The 20,575-nt window shown below is 55.9% G+C and overlaps 2 protein-coding genes across 3 annotated transcripts; both read right to left on the bottom strand.

The window, feature by feature from the left end:
* Positions 1 to 2,337: 2,337 nt before the first annotated feature.
* On the bottom strand, positions 2,338 to 6,618 carry LAT (linker for activation of T cells). 2 transcript variants are annotated; one of them, XM_032842629.1, is made up of 12 exons: positions 5,929 to 6,615; positions 5,751 to 5,778; positions 5,609 to 5,643; positions 5,260 to 5,347; positions 5,062 to 5,114; positions 4,938 to 4,967; positions 4,796 to 4,853; positions 4,617 to 4,711; positions 3,126 to 3,188; positions 2,939 to 3,001; positions 2,723 to 2,818; positions 2,338 to 2,609 (listed from the first exon to the last, which is right to left on the bottom strand). In XM_032842629.1, the coding sequence occupies exons 1-11, from the start codon at positions 6,020 to 6,022 to the stop codon at positions 2,730 to 2,732; spliced, it is 696 nt and encodes a 231-aa protein (XP_032698520.1). In that variant the 5' UTR covers positions 6,023 to 6,615; the 3' UTR covers positions 2,338 to 2,609; positions 2,723 to 2,729. The 2 variants fall into 2 exon arrangements, with proteins under 2 accessions (XP_032698520.1, XP_032698519.1); XM_032842628.1 differs by having other exon boundaries at positions 4,796 to 4,967; positions 5,929 to 6,618.
* A 347-nt stretch (positions 6,619 to 6,965) lies between these two features.
* Positions 6,966 to 14,739, bottom strand: SPNS1 (sphingolipid transporter 1 (putative)). Its single transcript, XM_032842586.1, has 12 exons — positions 14,145 to 14,739; positions 13,981 to 14,046; positions 12,254 to 12,390; positions 10,944 to 11,095; positions 10,757 to 10,823; positions 9,799 to 9,944; positions 9,348 to 9,503; positions 8,881 to 9,070; positions 8,436 to 8,501; positions 8,080 to 8,178; positions 7,583 to 7,754; positions 6,966 to 7,308 (listed from the first exon to the last, which is right to left on the bottom strand). The coding sequence occupies exons 1-12, from the start codon at positions 14,383 to 14,385 to the stop codon at positions 7,214 to 7,216; spliced, it is 1,587 nt and encodes a 528-aa protein (XP_032698477.1). The 5' UTR covers positions 14,386 to 14,739; the 3' UTR covers positions 6,966 to 7,213.
* Positions 14,740 to 20,575: the final 5,836 nt, after the last annotated feature.

The raw sequence follows: 20,575 nt of genomic DNA, 5'->3' as shown, positions 1-20,575 counted from the left end.
ATCACCATGCCCCTTGCTTTGTCCTCCCAAGCATCTCCTTCTACCACCTTTCTCTGTTGTTCCTCCTTCACTAGCTAGCCCACCACCGCCTTTCAAGTGGATACTTCCAACAGCCTCCTCTCTGCTCCCACCTCAGGCCCTTTGCACATGCTGCTTCTGAGGCTGGAACACCATATGCAACTCACCTGCTTGGTGCAGACAGATCCATGACTCTTAAGCCTGTTTACTGTCTCTTAAAACTGCCCAACCCCCACCCCCTCTACCACCACCCATTCCCTCCTTGGGCCTCGGCCTCTCTTATTATGAAATCACTCAGCTATGCAAACACTTAAGAGAATCATTTATCAAACACTTGTGAACCCAACCCTGCTTAAGAGTAAGACAGTACACTTATCACCAGGGCCTTCCTGAAATCCTTCCCAACCACTGCCCACACTCTGCGGCAGGGGTGCCTCTCCCCTGAACTTGGTACTCTTCGTTCCTTTGCCTACCTTGTGTTCGCGTGTATCCCCGAACCATAGAGACCTATTTTCATGCTTTCAACTTTATATAAATAAAACACCTTGCTTTGCTTTTCTCACTCTATATTCTCTTGGTGACGTTAATCCTCCCTGATAGGAGCTACCCCAGTGGGCTGGGAGCATTTGCTGGGAGCATTTGCCCACAGTGTGACGGGACTACAAGAGCGCGACCCGCTCTCCCCGTGATGGCCTCCATCTGCCATCACCATTACCATCACCAGGCTGCCCCCACCTCTGGTATCCGCCCCCTTAGCCTGAGGGCTATTTGCTCAGGATTTTTACCCAGGAATTTGCTAGGTAAAGGGACACACCATCTTCAGCCTTACTGATGTTGCTAGATTGTTCGCAAAGGTGTTTATACCAACATACCTTTTTGATAAAGCTTCCTCAGCCCAGGCACAAAGGTGCCTCTTTCCTTGTCTGTTTCCTCCAAATAAACTGCCTGTTGACGTCCAGCCTGTCAGGGCTCTCCTCGGGCCTCCCCTCCCCCACTTCTCCAAGCGGGCCTCTTACAAGCCTCCCTTGGACAGCAGCCAGCACTTTGGACAACAGCCAGAGCAAGGACGTTGGCAGCAGGAACTCCAGAGGCCAACAGCTGCGGATAGAATCCCCGGTTTGCCACTTTGGCTGTGTGGCTTTGGGCAAATCACTTCTCCTCTCTGGGCTCGGTTCCCCAACGGCGAATGGCTATACCCCCAGTAAACCAGCCACAGGGGAATGGCAGTGATTAAATGAGATAAGCGTGGAAACATGGCAGGTGCTTGAAGATAAATTGTTACTATTGCCTTTGAAGCCCACAGAGGACGCCAAGAACTGTGTGCATCACTCTGGGCTACTTTGTCATATGCAAGAGAAACCCCAAGTCAAGCCGGTTGAAGACAATTGGGAATTTATTGGCCCACATAACTGGGAAGCTGGAGGGGGGCATCTCGCTTCAGGTATTACTGGATCCAGGAATTTGGACGCCAGCAGGAAGCTGGTCCTGTCCATTTCTGGGCCAGTCTGTCCTTCACATCACCTTCCTTCTCAGGCGGCTCTCCAAGTAGGGGGTCTTGGGATGTGTTCTTCCAGTTTACCAACTGCCATGAACAAGAACAGCTTCACCTTCCAGATTCTTCCTGCTGGCATCCCAGGGCCAGTCCTCAGTGGCCCAGGTTGGGTTTCATGCCCAGACCAGAGCCAGTCACAGTGACTGAGTCAGCCACCAGAAGCTGCTCAAAGTGTGGTTCTCGGAACGGGGCTGTCAGAAGCCCTCGGTAGCTTCTTTGAAATGCAGACTGTCAGGCCCGGACCTACTCACTCGGAATCTGCATTTTGCCCAGACCTCCAAGGGAATCATCTGCACACCAAGGTCCGAAAAGGCTGCTCGGCACGTTACCTTTCACCTGCCCCGGGGTCTAGTCCACTCATTGCTTTAAAGATGGATAAACAGGGGACCGAGGGGAACTGGTCTTGCTCTAGGCATCCGCTTCGCACCCAGGGATCCCCCAGGCCCTGCCCTCCCATCATCCCGGCCATCATCTGCCGCATCCATGGACTGTCTCATGGGGGCACGCACCGGAGCCCAGAAGTGGCAGCCTGGGTCGGACTTGCCTCGCGCCAACGTGCCAGAGCCATGTCTCTGCCAACATTCGGTGGGTCCCAGGACTGGGTCAGGACCGTCCAGAGCATGGAGGCCCCAGGGTGGGGGGGATGGAGACCCTCCCCCAAGAGGCACACACGGGCTTGTGCACACACACACACACACACACACATACTCCCACATGGCCCCCTCACGCGGACTCCCACCCACTGGGCCCCCTAAACTCAAGAGTGCTACAGACCACATCAGCCTTTATTCTCCTGCAGAATAGAGCCGGGGCCAGGGTAGTTCATTCTCAGGCTACGTCAGAAGGTGCAGTGCTGGGGGCACACAGGCTATACCCCAAAGTGACAATAAGTTAGGGGGGAGACTCTCAGACTGATCTCAGGCTGGCATCAGGGCGGGGTGCCATGTAGGGCCCCCATCCAGAGCCCTGCCGGCCGCCCAGCTCAGTGGGGGTGGGGGGCTCCCGGCGAGGCTGGTTCCAGGTCGGGCTTGGCCTCACACTGAAACAACAAGGCAGGAGGAGGGAAGGGTTGCAAAGTCAGGAGGTCAGCGGGGGTCAGAGGGGTCCCTGAAGGAGTCTGAGCATAGGGCTGGGGTGGGTGGGGCCTCTCACCAGACCCTCAGTTAAGGCCCTGCAGATTCTCATAATCTGGAGCTCCCTCTTCCTCTTCGTCGTCCTCATCCTCCACCTTCTGGGAGCTCAGGACAGCTGGGAGGGGTCGGAGGGAGGTCTTTAGCTCGCAGACCTCCCTGTCCCCGCTTCCCCAGGTGGGCTCCCTGAGCTCCGGCCGCCCCCTCCATTCCCACCCCTCCCCAGCCCCACACACACCAGGTTCAGTCCTAGCCATGGGCGGCAGCTCCTGGGACACGTTCACATACTCCCGGCTCCCATCTGCAAGGGGCAGAACAGAAGGGGGGGTTGGCCACGTGGAGGGTGAGTGAGCAGGACACTCAGAAAGAGGGCCACGGCAGGGCGAAGGACGGGAAGGGGACCCCCGTGGGCACCAGCCACTCACCCAGAGACGCATCTGCACTCTCCTCGCTCTCAGGAACATTCACATAATCCTCCCCGGACTCCACTGCAGGAGAAGCAGGGTGCCCCGGGCACCGTCACCCAGAGCCCTGCGCACAGACCCCCCACAGCATCCCAGCTGGCCAGCCGCAGACCCTTACCCACTGATTCCAGAAGCTGCCCCACTGCCAGCCCTGGGCTGGGGGAGAGGCCTTGGTGACAGCGAGAAGTAGGGCAACCTGGCCAGATATGATGAGAGGGAGTGGAACCACGGGAGCAGGCAGACATGTCCCCCTGGCATGTCCCCCAGGCTGGGGACAGGGACAGAGAGCCTACACTCTGGGTGGCACCGTGTGCACACAACACTCAGGACCATGCTGAGTCTGAAGTGTTATTCCCCATGGGTCCCATCAGCCAGACCTGCCCTGACCCCCCACTCTCATCTCAGTGCCTTCCAGCACCTGTTGCCATCGGCGCCATCTTGTCCTTTTATGCGGACTCGTTTCTCCATGAGGCCATGGACTAGGCGGGCTTTGGAGCCAGAGGTTCAAACCCAGCTCTGGCACTAACAGTCATGTAACTTCACATGAGGTACCTAATCTCTCTGGGTCTCAGGGTTCTCATCAGTAAAAGAGGCTGAGCAATGGCACCCGCCTCCCAGGGCTGTCGTGAGAACTAAAGCAGAGAATATCAAAATGAGGCCTGTCCTCCAACAAGTGTGTCTGGTAAATAAAGAATCCCTCCTGTCGCACAGCTGGGACAACGAGGCACAGGAGGGGAAGAGCTGGGCTCAACAGTACCCAGGAATCGTGGGGTTTAATAAGCTAACGCATAAAACACTCTTAGGAGGGCAGGCAGTAGGCCCCGAGCTAGCTCTCACCCTGACATGAGAGGTTTCCAGTAAGTACGGGCCGGGGGGCGGGTGATGATGAACCTCTGAATGACAAGAAGAGCTAGCACAGATGGCGAGCTGGCCAGAGAACGAGGAGAGTGACAGAAAACCAGACACGGAAGGCAGCCCCTAACAGGCAGCATGAGACCAACACGAAGGGAGAAAAGCAGCTCAAAGGAAACCGAAATGATGCCGGAAACAGAAGAAAACTTCCCAACCACCCCCCCCACCCCCAGCAGACCAGCTCTAATCAATATCCTTAGAGACTTACAAGATGACACGGCCTCTGTGAAACAAGATGGGAGACTATGGGGAAGGAATGCCAGAGACCAAGAAAGAGATTCCAGGCGGGAGAGACAAGAGAAGAGTCAGAGAGGCGCGAACTCTAAGAGACCACGTAGACGATAGAAGGGGAAGACAACGAAATAGGAAAGATGACAGGAAAAGGAAGGAAATCAGAGGATCAGCTCAGAAGCCCACCCTGAGGGACAGGGTGTAGAAAGAGAGAAGAGAGAACATGGAGGGGCGGCGAGCGTCGGAGAAATCACAGGAGAGGGAAGCGCCGGGAGGCCACAGCCCAGAGAGTCAGGAGGGCCAACTCACTGGAGAAGGCGCTGTCTCGGAGGCCGGGTTTGCTGGGCACAGGAGCTGGTGGGACAGCGGTGCTGGTGGCCGGTGTGCTGTCGGGAAGCACCTCCCTGAGGGGAAGTCAGGGGAGGGGGGAGGTGGATGAGCGAGGACCCCTAGGGCCACGGCCCCCAACCCCCCACCTGGCCACTCACAAGTAGCCTGCATTGGGATAGTCCTCCTCATCCTCGTCGTCGTCCTCACAGACGGGTGCTGGGGTAGTGACACAGCGATCAGCAGGGCCCAGGCCAGGCACCAGCCTCCCTGCGAGCAGGGCACCTGGGGCCCCAGACGTACCCTCGTTCTCATAGCTTGCCACGCTGTTGGCTTTGGAGAGAGAGCAAGAGGGAAGCTGAGTTGGCTCACATGGGCTCTCTCCTCTGCCCAGCCCCAGCCCCTTGGGCCCGAGCCTCACACTTACCACCATCTGAGTCCTGCCGGGAGGACGGCATGCGGGGGGGCTGTGGGGACCTCCTGGGAGTCAAAGGTCAGAGGTCATGCTGGGATGGGGCTCTGGGGGGCAAGAGGGGTTGTACTGGGAAAGGGACCCCCCACCCCATCCCAGTCTACAGAGGTGAGGGGAGTAGAGGGAGGATTCAGAAGGGAGGATGCTACTTACGGGATAGGGAGCAGGTCTGGCTGGCTCAGGGGTGGATAGGAGGTCACAGGCCCATAGGAGGCAGCTGATGGCCAGGGCACGACTGTGGCTGAGGACACATGGGACCAAGCTCAAGGAATGAGTCCGGAATCTTGCCCCTGTCCTCATGGAGTCCTTGGTGGACAGACTCACCCCGGGACCCCTCCCACGCCCTGGACAGGGCCGATGACACCCCTCTCCTTCCCCGTCCCCAGCTCCGGTCAAGGCCATGTGGGCAGCCACTAGGACCTAAATAAAGGCACACGCTCTCTCACATGCCAGGGGACCCTGTCCCCTACGCCCGAGGGAAGGGGACCTCCCAGGTACTCACGAGGTCGTTTGAGCACGATGCTACTTGGGGTCAGGCTGGCAGGAGAGACAGGGCTTGGTCAGGGGCAGGAGAGGCCCCCACTCCCATCCCCAAGGCCACACAGGGTAGGGAGGGGGCCATAAGGGCCCCATGGGCAACTCACCTGTCAGAGGCCGCAGTGTCATAAGAGCCTGGGGAAGAGAAGTCAGTGAGACAGGAAGAGGGGGGACGGGGGGAGAGGAGACTAAAGCAGGGCAGAAGAAGGGAGGGTTAGGGTGGCATGAGGGGCCAAGGAGGGCCGGGGATCCCTGCAGGGGCATCACTGGGTGGCCCCCACTCACCTGGCAGCTCCCGGCAGCGCACGCACAGGGCCACGGCCAGGAGAGGCAGCAAGACGAGGCCCAGCACGTAGGGGATGAGGACCACGGCCTCCATCTGCAGCAGACGTCGTGCACTAGGCCCGGCTGCCCGCCGCACACCCTCGAGGGCTGAGCTGCCACGGGGTGAGGGCTGGGCCAGCAGGGGTGCGGGAGCTGAATGGGCACCAGCCTGGAAGCCTGAGCGTCAGCAGCTATGCCTTCCTTGGGCCTGTCGCTGGGCCCCCTCCCCTTGTTCGGTGGCGTGGGGGGCGTCAGCACTGGCTGGGGGAAGCCCCGTGATCCCCAGGCCCTCCGGCCAGGCTTTGGGCCGGAGTGTGGGGTGCCGGTCCCCCTGCGCAGCCGCTGCGCCCCAGCCCTACCTGCCACTCGGCTAGGCGCCTGCTTCTCTCAGCGCCTGCCCGCCTGTGGCAGGAAGCTGTGGTGAGCCCCGAGTGAGGGCAGGAAATCATCAGGCTCAGCCTGGCTGCACCCGCCCCCTTCCCACCCCCACCCAGCCAGTGGGGAGGGGGAGGAAGAGGCCTGGAGAGCCACCCCTCCACCCCGGCGCCCTCAAGAGGGGTCTGCTGACCTCTGGGACAAGGAGCAGCAACTCCTACCAGAAGGAAGGCAAGACACTTACAGGCCAGCGAAGAGCCACAGCCTCCGTAGCTATGGCTGGAGGGGGCAGCTGGGAGGGAGGCCCTGCCTCTGGGAGTGAGGCCCTGCCTCTGGGAGTTCTGAGGGGCACGGGGCAATGCCCACCCCACCTTGCCCTGGTTGGCCTGCCAAGAGGGGCGGGCTCTCAGGGGAACCACGGGCGTGACTCACGGTCACACAGAGCTAGCTCACTCCATACCCTTGTTCGCCCAGCCCAGGAGGGCAGGGATTAGCCCAAGGTCCCACTGGAGCAACCCCATGGCCGCCGGAGTCTTGGAGCTGTGGGGGGCATCCCCTGCCGTCTAGCAGTCAGAGGTCAGTAACACCCAGAGAGACTCAGTAACACCCAGAGACACTCGGGGTCTGGATACAAATTTTATTCAGTTACAAATAGCACCAAGCCCCTGGGGCTGCTCCTAGGGAGGGGAACCCCCCCCTCCCGGACCCGCCACCCCTTGCCCTTGGCTGTTGCCGGTGTAGTGTGTGGGAGCTGGAACGTGGCCCAAGGCCACTCTTAGAAGCTGGGCCGGACTGAAGGTTTGGGCCCGGGCTCCTTCCGGGTGGGCCTGGGCCAGCTGTGGTAGGTATGCAGGCAGCGAGCCACGGCCCCTCAGATGAGCACACTGGACACAGGGACCCGGGTGGAGCGGCCTCGCTGGGGTACCACGATACGGTCGTCTGTGGGCCCTGTCTCACGCAGCAGACCTGCTGGGGGCAGGTGGTGGTCAGAGCCAGGGCTGGATTGACAGAAAGCCAGGGAGGGGAACCAAGAGGCAGTGGAAAGTAGACGGGGCAGCAGAGCCGTGGGACACTGTGGGACGTCAGCTTGGTGGACAGGGAGACCCAAAGCCGAACAGGGGGAAGGGTCGTGGGCTGAGGGAAGCCGGGGACACGGGCCGGGACAGACAGATGGACGAGCAGGTAGCATCGTGAAGCTGGGCGAGGAGCCATGGGTGGACAAAGGGAAGCCCCCACTGACCCTGCACATGCAGCTGGGCCCGCCGGCGGTCCCCCTCGATGAAGATGGCCGTGCCCAGGAAGGCGGCCCCACCCAGAGCCCCAACAAAGGCGCAGAGCATAAGCGAGAACTGCAGGGCCCGGAACTCGGACAAGAAGGAGGGCGGCCAGCTCCGGCGGAGGCGGTCGGAGATCTGCAGGGAGATGAGAAAAGGAAAGCCAGGAGTGTTGGTCCTGGAGAGGGAGGCCCAGAAGAACAAAGTAGTCGGGGCCAGCAGAGAGGGGTGGTCTGGAAGACCAGGGAAAGCCCCGTGGCCTCACTGTGGAACGGGAACGGGCAAAGACGAAATGCCACCCGCCTGGCTGATGGTCCAAGATGAGGGGGAGTCTGGCATAGAGCACAGACACTTCACTGGGCTTAGCCGTTTGAAGTCAGCCCCAGCTTAGGCCGACAGCCAGTGCCAGAAACACGGGATCCCCCAAACCCCACCCCAGGCGCAGCTGAGAGGCAGTGCTCACCAGGCCAATGAGGTAGGGGCTCCCGGCATCACCCAGCAGGTGGGACAGCACAATCTGGAAGGCCTCGGCAGTGGAACGTCGTGTGGGAATCACCACGTACTGGGGGAGGAGGGGCAGAGGGCAAGGACACAGCCAAGGCTCAGCCCAGGCTGAGCCCAGAAGGAACCCCAGCTCAGGGGTGTGAGTGGGCTATAGGCTCAGACTACAGGCCCATCTGGGGCTGACTCTGAAGTCGGTCTGGGTTTGAGTTTTGAAAACGGGGTAAAAGCTATAATGAAGGCAGGTGAGGCCTCCTGCCCTCCGCTCCTTGCTCCCGTCAGCCTCTGGGCTAACCCTGCAGTGACCCACCTACTCACCAACAGAATGTCAGCTACAATGGCCCAGTTCATGGACAGCAGTGTCTCTCCAATAAAGATGAAAATCTGGGGGGTTGGAGGGAGAGACCGGGGAGGGGGGGAAGGGGAGTTGTCTCATCACAAGAAGTGCCAACATCCAGAGGGTATACTGTGTACAGACCCACCTGTGGACTCATTTAATTTAATCCTCAGAACAGCCCTGTGAGACAAAGCTATTATTCCTATTTGACAGATGATGAAACTGAGCACAGAGAGGTGAACTCGCTTGCCAAATGTCACACAGCTGGGAAGAGCCAGAGCTGAGATTCGAAACCAGGCATTCTGGTTCAAGCTGTCTTCAAACCACTATACTGGTTGACCCCCGTCCCGCCACCTGTGCACCCTGGTCCCACCCCAGTGCACCCCAGACCCAGAACACCCCCTTTGATGGCTGCTGGCTACTCACATAGGTGGCCACGATGCTACCACGGGCACAGGCAAGGGACAGGAAGAGGAAGGGTGCGGAGCCCAAGAGGCCAGCAGCGCAGACCAGTGGGTCAGCCCGGGGGTTGGAACGGCGGAGGCGGCGGCTGGTCTCCACACCCAGGCCCACACCCAGGACCCCGGTCAGGCAGGTGATGAGCCCAAAGATGAGGCTGGGGGCAGGGGGAGGGGCATGGGGGCCAGTCCTCCTTGCCTCACCCCCACGGCCTGGAGAAGAAGATGGTCCCTCCCAGCCGCCCACACAACTCAGGTCCATCCAGGACCCCATGGGTAGTAAAGCTACGACGAGAGGATGATATCAGCCCATCGCCTATTTCCCAGCCCAGGAAAGCGCACTGGGAGAGGAAGTAGCCTGAGTCTGAATCAGTGACTCTCTCCACTCCATCCCCTGCTACCTGCAGGCCACCTAGCATCACCCCCATCTGGTACCTGTCAGAGGAAGAGCAGGAGTCTCCAGGAAGGCAGGGCGGGGTCTCCCCCAAGACCACACGGGAACGCAGCAAGAACGCAGGAGCCCAAAGAGCCAGGGAGCCCGTGACAAAGGCCACAGCAGTGAAGCCAAGGGAAGAGAGGATGAAACTAGGACTGCAGACATTTGGGAGGAAGGAAGTCAGGCTCCACTGAGGTGTCAGGGCTCTCTCCCTCCCTGGCTTATTTTAGTAAGGTCAAGACACTGGGTAGGGAAGCGGTCTTGGCTTCCAGATCTGGGCCTGTAATTCAAACAGCTGCCACAAGGGGGCAGTGGTGACCGAATGCCTGGCCCTGAGGGCCGGCCAGCCAGGCAGAAAACAGAGACCACACTCATGTAAATCTCAAACTGGACAGCAGCCCTCCTGCCCCGGGGAACTCAGATGTTGGGCTAGAATGGAACTAAACTCACTTTCTTGCCAGAGCCCTCAGATCTGCCCACCAGGAGGTGGGGTTGAGGGGTGGGGAGTCCGAATGGCGCTCCACAGCTCCCCTTGGTGGCTCCCGTACTACCAGGAACAGCAGCAGAACAGCCACCACCCCTAGACCTGGAGTCACCTGGGGAAAGAGTGGGCTTCAGGACGGGCACAGACAGGAACACACTGAACCCCTGGGGCCAGGAGGAAGTGAGGTGTACAAAGACAATTCGGGCCCCAAGGCCTCAAACCCCCAGCAGCTGTCTGCTCACAGGCAGGCTCTAAGCCTGCATTCCGAGGGAGAGGCAAATGCCACCAAGGGCCCCTGTTTCCGCAAGCCTAACTGCTCCCTCTTTGGTAACTGCACCCTAATTTCCTTTTGGGAAACTACTCCCCCCACTTCTCTTAATCCATGTGGTTCAAACAGGGCGGGGCTCATAACCCAGACTGGGCCGACAAGAGTCATGTTAACCTCCCTGGCCTCCGTGATTGATTCAATGGCAGGCACGTGACCCACGTTCATCTAATCAGACACCATCCAGGACTATTGCTCAAGGATCCAGGGTGCCGAAGTTTCTAAACAGGAAGATAAGCGTAGAGCTTTCACTGGCTTGAGAATGACACTGACACAGAGGAAAGTAAAGCGGAGAAAAAGGACGGCTGAACTCCTGGGATGAAGGGGGAGTCCTGGATCCAGCATCACCAGAAGCTCACCCTGGGACTCTCCATTACGAAAGCCACGGGCTTTTGTCTTCTGGGGCGCCTGTCGCCGGCAACTAAGAGTTCTGTTTAGCAGGTGGCTTCGTGGTGAGGGCAGCCAGGCTCCCTACACAGGCTTGGCAGAGTGACCACTGCCTTAAAGGTGAGGGGGTGGGGAGGATGGTGTCTGAAGGTAGGAAAGGGAGAATCCGTGAGAACATTGCTGACCTTCCCCCAGGCTGTGTCCACACTCACCCGCAGAGCCCAGTGCCAGTCCCCGGCCACATCCTTCACTTTGGAGCCTGCAATGTAGCCCAGACCACTGGGGAAAGGGGACGGGAGACAAGCGGGGACGGACGGTCAGTCTGGCCCCAGGCCAGGTCCTTCGGCCTCCTGCGCCCATCCCCCCACTGGACCCCCACCAGCCCTGAGCCCCACTCACCTGCCCACCGGGATGGCAAAATAGAACACGCTGAGCATCCGACTCCGCTGGTCTGCCACGAAGAGGTCGGCGATGAGGGTGGGCGCAATGGTGGAGTAACTGGCTTCCCCAACCCCCACCAGGCCCCGGGTCAGGAGGAGCAGCCAGAACCGCTGGGAAACGAAACATGGGGGAGGTGGCACCCCACCCTGCAGCCAGCCTCCCAGCCTCCCTCCCCAGCCAGCTCTGGAGAGGCGAGGCATGGATGGCGGGAGAGGCCTGAACTTGACAGACCTGAGCTTGAATCCTGGCTCCACTACTTCCTAGCTGTGACTTTGGGAAAGCAACTTAACCTCTCTGAGCCTCAGACTCCTCATCTGCAAAAGGGGGGAAATAATAGCTTGCTCACGTAACTATCACCAGGATTGGACAATATAAGTTCTATTTAGTACGTTGCGCCCGGCAGGGGCAAGATAAATCTTGACTTCTACCACCCAAGACACCTCCCTGGTAAGGGTCTCAGGCAGAGGTTTATTTGTCTACCAAAGACACCTGAGGTTAAGGACAGGGTAGGATCTGGCCAAGGAAAGTATATAGTGCCTGGTACATAGTGTCCTTAACCTGGGGCTAAGGACAGACTTCCAGGGCAGAGAGTGAGAACAGACAGAGGGGCTTTCAAAGGAGCAAAGAAGCAACAGCCAGGGAGGCAGGAGGAAAACCGGGAAGACTGGCATCACTGAAGTCAGAAGAGAGTTTCTGGAAGGAAGTGGGTCAGTGGAGCCAGAGGCTCCTGGGGGATCTAGCAAGAGCAGGATTAGGAAGTAGGGGCCACATTTAGCAACCAAAAGGTCACTGTTGACTTTGGCAATGGAGTGGTGGGGGCAGGCTGGCAGGCAGGGTTCCATGGTGAGTGGGAGGAGAGGAAGTGCCAGCAAAGTGAGAGCCTCTCCCTGACTGCTCCTTCACCCAGACTGCAGCTGGGTCAAGGGGGCCCTGTGGGAAGTCTGATGAGGAAGGAGAAGAGGGAGAACAGACAGTCCAGGTGAGGTCTTTCCCGTGCTGCAGAACTGGAGTGCTGAGGTGTGGTGTGGAAGGAGTCAATAATGGTCGGGGGAAAGAGGGTGATGGACAGAAGAATGTTCTAGAAGAACAAAGGAGAGGATGGGGTAGGCAGATTAACTCAGGCAAGCAGGGGATATACTATGGCATGGACCCAGGGAAGAGCAGAAGTTTCTCAGGCCCAGTCTGCAATGACTCCCAAGAGCAGCAGCCAAGACTGATGGGTAGTTGGGGGTGGGGGGCCGGAAGTAGGAGCCAGCATGGGGCCTCACCTCTCTGGGGATGAAGGACGACCCCAGTGTCACCAGGGACCAGAAGGCAATGCCCCCGCACATCAGATACTTCCGATTGTACCTGTCACCCAGGTAGCCAAACACAGGTGCCAACACCATGTAACTGGAGATGAACACTGAGGGGAAGCAGAGAGTCACAGCCCGGCCCCAGGACCCCTCGCCCACCCTGACCCCAGCTCAGGGAGGCCAAGGGGGCCAGGATTAACTCCCAACCCTAAAACAACCAGAGCTCTGGCCAGAGAAGTCCAGCCGCATCTTTCAAACCTCCCATTGTGGAATGAATGGCCCAGCGGACCCATCACTTCCTCCCATCCAGCCAAGAGCAAAATCCAGACTCTGTACCCTGGCTTGCCCACCAGCGACTATCTTATCTAGCCCCTCCCTACCTCTCCGACCTTGTGCTCCTCCACTCTCCCTTCTCTGTATCCCAAAGGCCCCACTGCCAAGCCCAATATCATCCTAGGACTTCTGACGCCCACTGTTCGTCCCCAATGGGGACATTTCTCCTCCCTCCTGAGCATCATAGAACCTTCAGCTTGGAAACCGTCCCAGGCCCCACGTGTTCAATCTCTCTTTATCACAATTACCCGGTTCTCTTTTACAAAATACTCCTACCAAAAATTATCTCATTCTTAGTTTAAGGATTGGTGCCATCATTCCCAGTACAATGCCAGCTCCATGAAGACAAGGGCCTTGCCGGTATTGGCCGTGGCTGTATCTCCCCCACATACAAACAGGAGCTTGGTAAACACGTGTTGAATGAAAAAAGTGAATGGTGCTGACAAAGACTCGTTTCTCCTCTAACGCAACACCTTCTGAAAGCTTTGCAGACCTTGACCTGTAGGACATTCTCATTCCTCTAGACTTTGCCTTGAATACCTCTTGGTGCTTTTTCTGGCCTGGGGCAGAGTAAAGAACCCTTCAAGATCTCTCAAATTCCTCTCCTCTCGCTTGTTGTGTGATTCCAGGCAGGCCTGAACTCTTCTCTAAGCCTCAGTTTCTCTATAAAAATGTAGACAGTACTACCTACATTTTCTGTAAAGTAATAATGATACCAACTCTTCAGCTGATGGGAGGATTAGATGGGCGTAAAAGGTCCTGGCCAAGTCATGTGCATGTTATCACTTCTTCTTCCAGGACAAGTGCTCAGAAATGTCCAAGAAACAAATGAAGAAAAAAAGGAAGGAAAAGAGGATTTGGCCTCGGTTTTGCCTCTTCCATAAATCCCAAGGTTCTGAACAAATAACACTCAACTCTCCCCGCTCCAGAACCCCCTTCTTCCATTACTTATTGGGGGCCTACCAGGCTCTGAACACTGTACCACACATTTTATAAGAATTAACTTGCATATAATCCTCACATCAGCCCTATGAGGTGCTCTGGGTTATGACTAGTTCCACCTCCCCACAAGAAAAGTGAGCCTTAGAGAGATTGAGGGCCTTGCCTGACATCACACTGAGTAAGTGGAAAGCTGAGATTTAAACCCAGGTCTGTCTTGACCATTACACTCAACTGACTGCCATTTAAAATGTGGAATCCTAACTAAACTGAGGACAGCCCAAAGCAGAATAAGGGCCATCTTTCCCCCTCCACTAAGTCTGACCGCTCTACCTCTATTAATGAGGCCACAGGCATACCGGCTCATAACGCCATTTGGGGGAGAAGAGGAAGAAAAGCTACCGTACCCGAAAGGGAACTCCACTCACCGGTCTGGATGAGGCCAGAGCTGCTGTCTCCGATGCTGAAGAACTGCTCAATGTCTGGAAGGACGCCTGGGAAGAAGACTCAGGATGGGCTCGGCGAGGCAGCCGTACCTCCAGGACCTCCCCACTCCCTTCCCCTAGTCCGACGTCCTCCCAGAAGTCAGTACCAGCCACGGTGAAGCGGTCCATGTAGTTGAGAAGGTTGATGTAGCACAGCACTGCCACTATGAGAGCCGAACGACCCGGAGACAAGCCGGTGATGCGCTGCAGCCCCTCCCGGTCCGGGACCTCGGGATCCTCGGACTTGGAGTTCCCCAGGGACCCTGGTAACCCCGGGGTGCCGGGCGCCGGCCCGTCGTCCGTGTCATCCGCCTGGCTGAGGAAGGGCGCGGTGTCGGACCCGGACATGGTCCCCGGGGGCCTCGCCCGCCCGCGCTCCGGTCCTACCGACGATCCCACCTGCGAGGGGAGGAGGCTGGAGAAAGGGGGGTGGAGGGAAGCCCGGCGAGGGAGGTGCGCCCAGACACCCGCAGGCGCTTGCCCGGAAGCACGGAGCACGGCTGGGATGGAACCCGGGCCCTGCCCGTCATGCCTCCCCGTCCCGGCAGACACAGCGCGCGGCGAGTGACGCCGGGGACAGAGCAGGGTGGGAGGGCTGACCCCCAACCCTTGCCCAGGAGGACGCCTCCCCTCACACCCAGTAGGAACCCACTGCAGTCACTGTCGCTCAGCCCCGGCGCTGCACCACGGCCGCCGCCATGTTGCCCTGGAGCCGGTCATGTGACGCTGCAGCCGCGGAGGCCGACAGCACCTGGAGCAAGCCCTGGACACGTGACCGCCACCCGCCTACGGAGGCGCCGCTGCCGCCAGCTACCCCGTCACGTGACTACCGGCCGGTCGCCTGGGCGACCGGGGCGGGTCCCAGCCGTGCCTGCTACGCCTGCGTTCGCGCCGGGAGTCGCTCGGAACCCGTGAAGTCGCCCAACCCTCGGAATCTCCGCTCGCTTATCTGCAGCTCCCCTGGGGCACGCTTCTTATCAAAGAGATCAAACGAGATAATGGTATCGGAAAAGGTTCTGGAAGTAGTTTATCTCCAGAAACTCCAACGATCTGTTCTCGCTCTCGGCATGACCCTTCCTCCGTGTCCGGTTTGGGCTCCAAACACGCTCAGGATGCGTTGAATGGATGAAAGTTGAACAGCTGCCTCGGGAACGGCCCCGTCCCTATGTTTCCGATTCCACAAGCTAACTGCCTGTCAACTCCTGAGCTTCCCCGTGAACACTGAAGGGAGGGTCCCGGACCCTCCGGTTTGCCTCACCTCCAACCGAGACTGAAGCCCTGGCGCCCTCTGGTGGTCTCATCTGGGATTCTCCTAGCTGCGGGTCTAGACTCAAAGACCCCAGACCAGAGCCCTGGTACCAAAGAATAGCTTGGAGTGGTTCTTTAGTGCCCCCAGCTCCAATCTCCAAGCTACAGTAATAACCGTACACTCCAGGTGAAATTAATATACTTCCGGGGCACCTGGATGGGTCACTTGTTTAAGCTTCTGCCTTTGGCTCTGGTCATGATTCCAGGGTCCTGAGATGGAGCCCCACCATGCGGCTCCCTGGTCAACAGAGAAGTGCTGCTTCTCCCTCTCCCTCTTCTGCTCCCCCTGCCTGTGCTCTCTCCCCCTCCTCAAGTAAATAAGCAAAATCCTTTTTAAAAAATATTTTTTTAAAGACTTTTTTAAAAGATTTTATTTACTTGAGGGGCTCCTGGGTGGATTAGTGGGTTAAACCTCTGCCTTTGGCCCCGGTGGTGATCTGGGAGTGCTGGGATCAGCCCTGCATGGGGCTCTCTGCTTAGCAGGGAGCCTGCTTCCCCCTCTCTCACTCTGCCAGCCTCTCTGCCTACTCGTGATCTCTCTCTTTCTGTCAAATAAATAAATAAATAAATAGTCTTAAAAAAGAAAAAAATTTCACTTAAAATTTTTTTTTTGTTTGAAAGAGAGCTACCCAGCACGAGCAGTGGGGTTGGGGGATAGCAGGAGAAGCGGGTTCCCCACCACCAGGGAGTCCCATGTAGGACATGATTCCGGGACCCTGGGATCATGACCTGAGCTGAAGGCAGAGGCTTACCCAACTGAGCCACCCAGGCATCCCAATAAATAAAAATAAAATCTTTTAAAAGACTACAACAACAAAAACCTCTTCTTTTTTAATACTTTTTATTTATTTGTGTGACAGAGAGAGATAGGGAGAGAAGAAACATAAGCAGGGAGAGAGGAAGAGGGAAAGATTTTATGTATTTATTTGAGAGAGAGCGAGCATGTGCGGTGGGAGCGGGGGAAGTGGGAGAAGGAGAAGCAGCTTTCCCACCAGTGGGGAGTCCCATGTGGGGCTGGATCCCACAACCCTGGGATTATGACCTGAGCTGAAGGCAGACATTTGACTGAGCCACCCAGGTGCCCAGAAGACCCCTCTTCCAAGCAGATTTCTAAACCCTTCTACCGAAATTATTGAGTCGCATGGGGAGAGCATGGGGTCCCCAAGAGGTCTTATCAGAAGCCATTTAAGTCATGAATACCCCTCATTGGCATCACCCCAGAAGATATTTCATGTTTGATAAACTTGAGCCTGGCCTTCCCTGAGGGTCTAAGGGAAGGAGGCCGAGAAGAACTTCAGATCACAGTCTAGTCCCCAAATTTCCTCAACAAAAGATTACTGAGCATCTACTATGTGACTGGCATTATGCCAGGTGTCAGGCAAAGCAGATTTAGTCCCTGCCCTCAGGAGGCCTGGATATCCATACACATGTAAAATTGCACCTGTGAAAAAGAAAACACAAGCTACAGTCTGAGAGAAAATATTTGCAAAGTCGGGCGCTTGGGTGGCTCTGTTGTTAAGCATCCGCCTTCGGCTCAGGTCTTGCTGGGGCTCTGGAATGGAGCCCGGCATCAGGCTTCCTGCTCACGGGGAAGCCTGCTTCTCCCTCTCCCCCTGCTTGTGTTTCTTCTCTCGCAAATGAAAATAAAATCTCAAAAACAAAAAAATAAAAATAAAAAGATAAAAAAGAAATAGGGGCAGCGCCTGGGTGGCTCAGTCGTTAAGGGTCTGCCTCTGCTCTGACTCATGATCTCAGGGTCCTGGGATAAGCCCCACAGCAGCCTCCCTGGCTAGCAGGGGGTCTTCTTCTCCCTCTGCTCCTCCCCCCGCTCATGCACACACACACTCTCTCTCTCAAATAAATAAATCTTAAAAAAATAAAAATAAACTCGGACTTGTGTTTGAGAAGATCCCTTTGGGTGCACTGTACTTGGATGGGGGACCCGAGAGCCAGCAGAGCGACCTGACCTGTCAGGCACTGGACCAGGCTTAGGGCAGCAGCTTGCTCCAGGGTGGGATGGAGAGAGGGAAGTGAACCCCTTTTAGAACCATCTGGGGCAGCTGAGTTGGGTGGGCGACGGAGCAGATATGGGGGTTAAGAGGCAGCTGACACCGAGCTGGGGATTCTGGAGAACAAGATCACAGTATTTGTTTCCAAGGAGCTTACAGTCTAGCAGGGGAGACAGAGACCAATGGGTGGAAGAGTGTGCTAAGCCAGCCCCTGGTCCCGGGCTGAGCTGGGACGCACACAAGAGGACATGACCAGTGCCACGGGGGGCCTCACAGAAGGAATGACAGGGGTCGGGAGACAGGAAGCTGTGAAGCTATCTGGAAAAAAAAACTGCACCTTGCTCCTCCAGGTGTGGTCAGCAACCTGATCCCAACACCTGAGAGCTTGTTGGAAATGCAGCATCTCGGGCCCCATGGCTTAATGCCAACCACGCGTGTGCATTTCACAAGCTCCCGGGCTCAAGGGTTCAAGTATGAGAAGCGCAGCTCTCATCATAGGTCAGGCGCACCCGGTCTTCCATCTGGCTCTGCATTCGGTGCCAGTGAGGTCTGGGGCGGGTTCACTGCTCTAAACTTCCTTTTCTCTTCTGGGGAATGGGAATAATACCACCACCTACCTTGGAGGCGCTTGAAGGATGAATGAGATCATGAAAAGTACCGAGGTTGGTATGTGGCAACGAGTAAGTGCCCACTCTAGCTTTGAAATTTTGTTTCTAATTAGGAGAGTTTTTTGTTTGCTGTTTTGTTTTGTTTTCAGGAGAGTTTAAAAAGACCACCCAGTGAGGCGCCTGGCTGGCTCAGTCCGTGGGGCGCACAGCTCTTGATCTTGGGCTGTGAATTCAAGCCCCACATTGCGTGCAGAGAGGACTTAAAAATAAAATCTCTGGAAGAGCGCCTGGGTAGCCCAGGTGGTTAAGTGTCTGCTTTTGGCTCAGGTCATAATATCTGGGTCGGGCTCCCTGCTCAGTGAGAAGTCTGCTTCTCCCTCTCCCTCTGCCCGAAACCCTGACCCCGGCTTGTGCACTCTCTCTCAAATAATAAAATCTTTAAAAATAAATAAAAATTAAAAAATAAATAAATAAATAAAAAAGACCACCTGCCAAGTGATCCTTTGATCAAAAGGATGAATAATCTTTCTCATCATAGAAGACACACAAATTCTTTTTTTTTAATTTTTATTTATTTATTTGACAGAGATCACAAGTAGGCAGAGAGGCAGGCAGAGAGAGGGAAGCAGGCTCCCCGCCGAGCAGAGAGCATCGGGGCTCGATCCCAGGACCCTGGGATCATGACCTGAACTGAAAGCAGAGGCTTTAACCCATTGAGCCATCCAGGTGCCCCAAGACACACAAATTCTTTTAAAATCAGTGGTCTTGGGGCGCCTGGGTGGTTCAGTGGGTTAAGGCTCTGCCTTAAGCTCAGGTCATGATCTCAGGGTCCTGGGATGGAGCCCAGCATCGGGCTCTCTGCTCAGCGGGGAGCCTGCTTCCCTCTCTCTGCCTGCCTTGTGATCTGTTAAATAAATAAATAAAATCTTTTAAAATAAATAAATAAAAATAAAATGAGTGGTTTCTAGGGGTGCCTGGGTGGCTCAGTCGGTTAAGTGCCTGCCTTCAGCTCAAGTCATGATCCCAGGGTCCTGGTATCAAGTTCTGGATTGGGCTCCCTACTCAGCGGGGAGCCTGCTTCTCCCTCTCCCTCTCTCCCTGCTTGTGCTCTCTTTGCCAAATAAATAAATAAAATCATTAAAAAATAAAAAATAGGGACGCTTGGGTGGCTCAATCAGTTAAGCAGCTGCCTTCGGCTCAGGTCATGATCCCAAGGTCCCAGGATCAAGTCCCACATAGGGCTCCTTGCTCAGCGGGGAGCCTTCTTCTCTCTCTGCCTCTGCCTGCTTGTGCTCCCTCTCTCTCTGACAAATATATATATTATCTTTTTTTTTAAATTTTTAAATAATAATATTTAAAAAATAAATAAAATGAGTTGTATTTCTCATCTCCTCCTGAGCCTAAGTGCTGGGGAAGAAGAAACCAGAATCTTCTAGCACTGAAGGTCCAGTCACTTTGGTGAGCAATCTGGCAGGTGCTGAAGAAAGAACAGACAGGGGCAAGCACATTCAGTGACTGGCGATTCCACTCCTGGATAGAAACCTGAGCAAAAAATTGGGGGTCACTACAATATGGCTTGCAATAGACACAGCCAGGGTCAGAAATCCTCAAAGAGCACTGATTTTAAACAGGATGGAATTTCCCCTTCCCATGAAAGCCTAGAGGTCAGCAGTGCAGGGCTGGTGGGACCTGGGCTCCTTCTCTCCTTGTCCTGTCCCAAGTGGCTTCCTTTCCCGAGATCATCTCCTGTCAGCAGCAGGAAGAAACCAAAGGAGAGGGGCTCACACTTGGCCACTTTTGGAAACACCCTGCCAGGCGCATCCCTCCCCAACTTCCACCCATGAGGCTAATTTGGCACCCGGCCACGACAGAGGCTGCCAGGAGCTGTCCTCACCGGGGGTTCTGTTACTCTGGAAGGAGGAAGAATGGAGGCAAGGGGACAATTAATGGTCTCAGTCAGTGGGGCCATAGCAGGGGTCCCACGAGGGCCAGAAAGACAGAAATCCTCAAGTAGACACAAGGTGAGTATACTCCCATTTATTGGCTAAGATTAAATACACATTTTTAATGTGTCCAAACATTAATGGATATAAAAGATCCTGGAAAAAAAAAAAAAAACGAGAGTTATACCATATTGTGGATTATTTAAATGTTATACAGGCTTCTTTCTGTTTCTCTCATATTATAAGATCAAAGGAATGTCGTATTCCAACGAAAGAAGGTTTTAGAAAGTGACATACTTTTGCCAAAATTATACCACGTTATCAGTGGACAATTGATGGCTTTATTAGTAGACAGCACTTGAGAAGACTGGCTCGTTTCGGGGTGAAAACAAAACTTGGATCTCACATGTGAAGGTGAAACCAAACGGTTTAAAAGTACCACTCAATATTCAGCAATGAGTGCAGCCCGGAATCAACCAAGGAGAACCAATGTCTCATCGTGCAGGAGACAATGCCAGCCAACGGGCACACTGGGCTGTACTGGCTGGACTTAGGCCTAGCTCGCGGCCTAAAGGTTAAAGGACAAGCTGACAAGCCAACGGCAGGAAACATAAACTATCTAAACTACTTTTAAATAAGAAAACAAAAAGCAACAAATGAGAGCACAAAA

Source organism: Lontra canadensis, unplaced genomic scaffold (genome assembly GCF_010015895.1).
Source record: "Lontra canadensis isolate GAN:19392208 unplaced genomic scaffold, GSC_riverotter_1.0 scaffold132, whole genome shotgun sequence".
Classification (NCBI taxonomy): Eukaryota; Metazoa; Chordata; class Mammalia; order Carnivora; family Mustelidae; genus Lontra; species Lontra canadensis.
The sequence above is the reverse complement of the archived record's forward strand: the minus strand, read 5'-3'. Positions and strand labels throughout refer to the sequence as shown.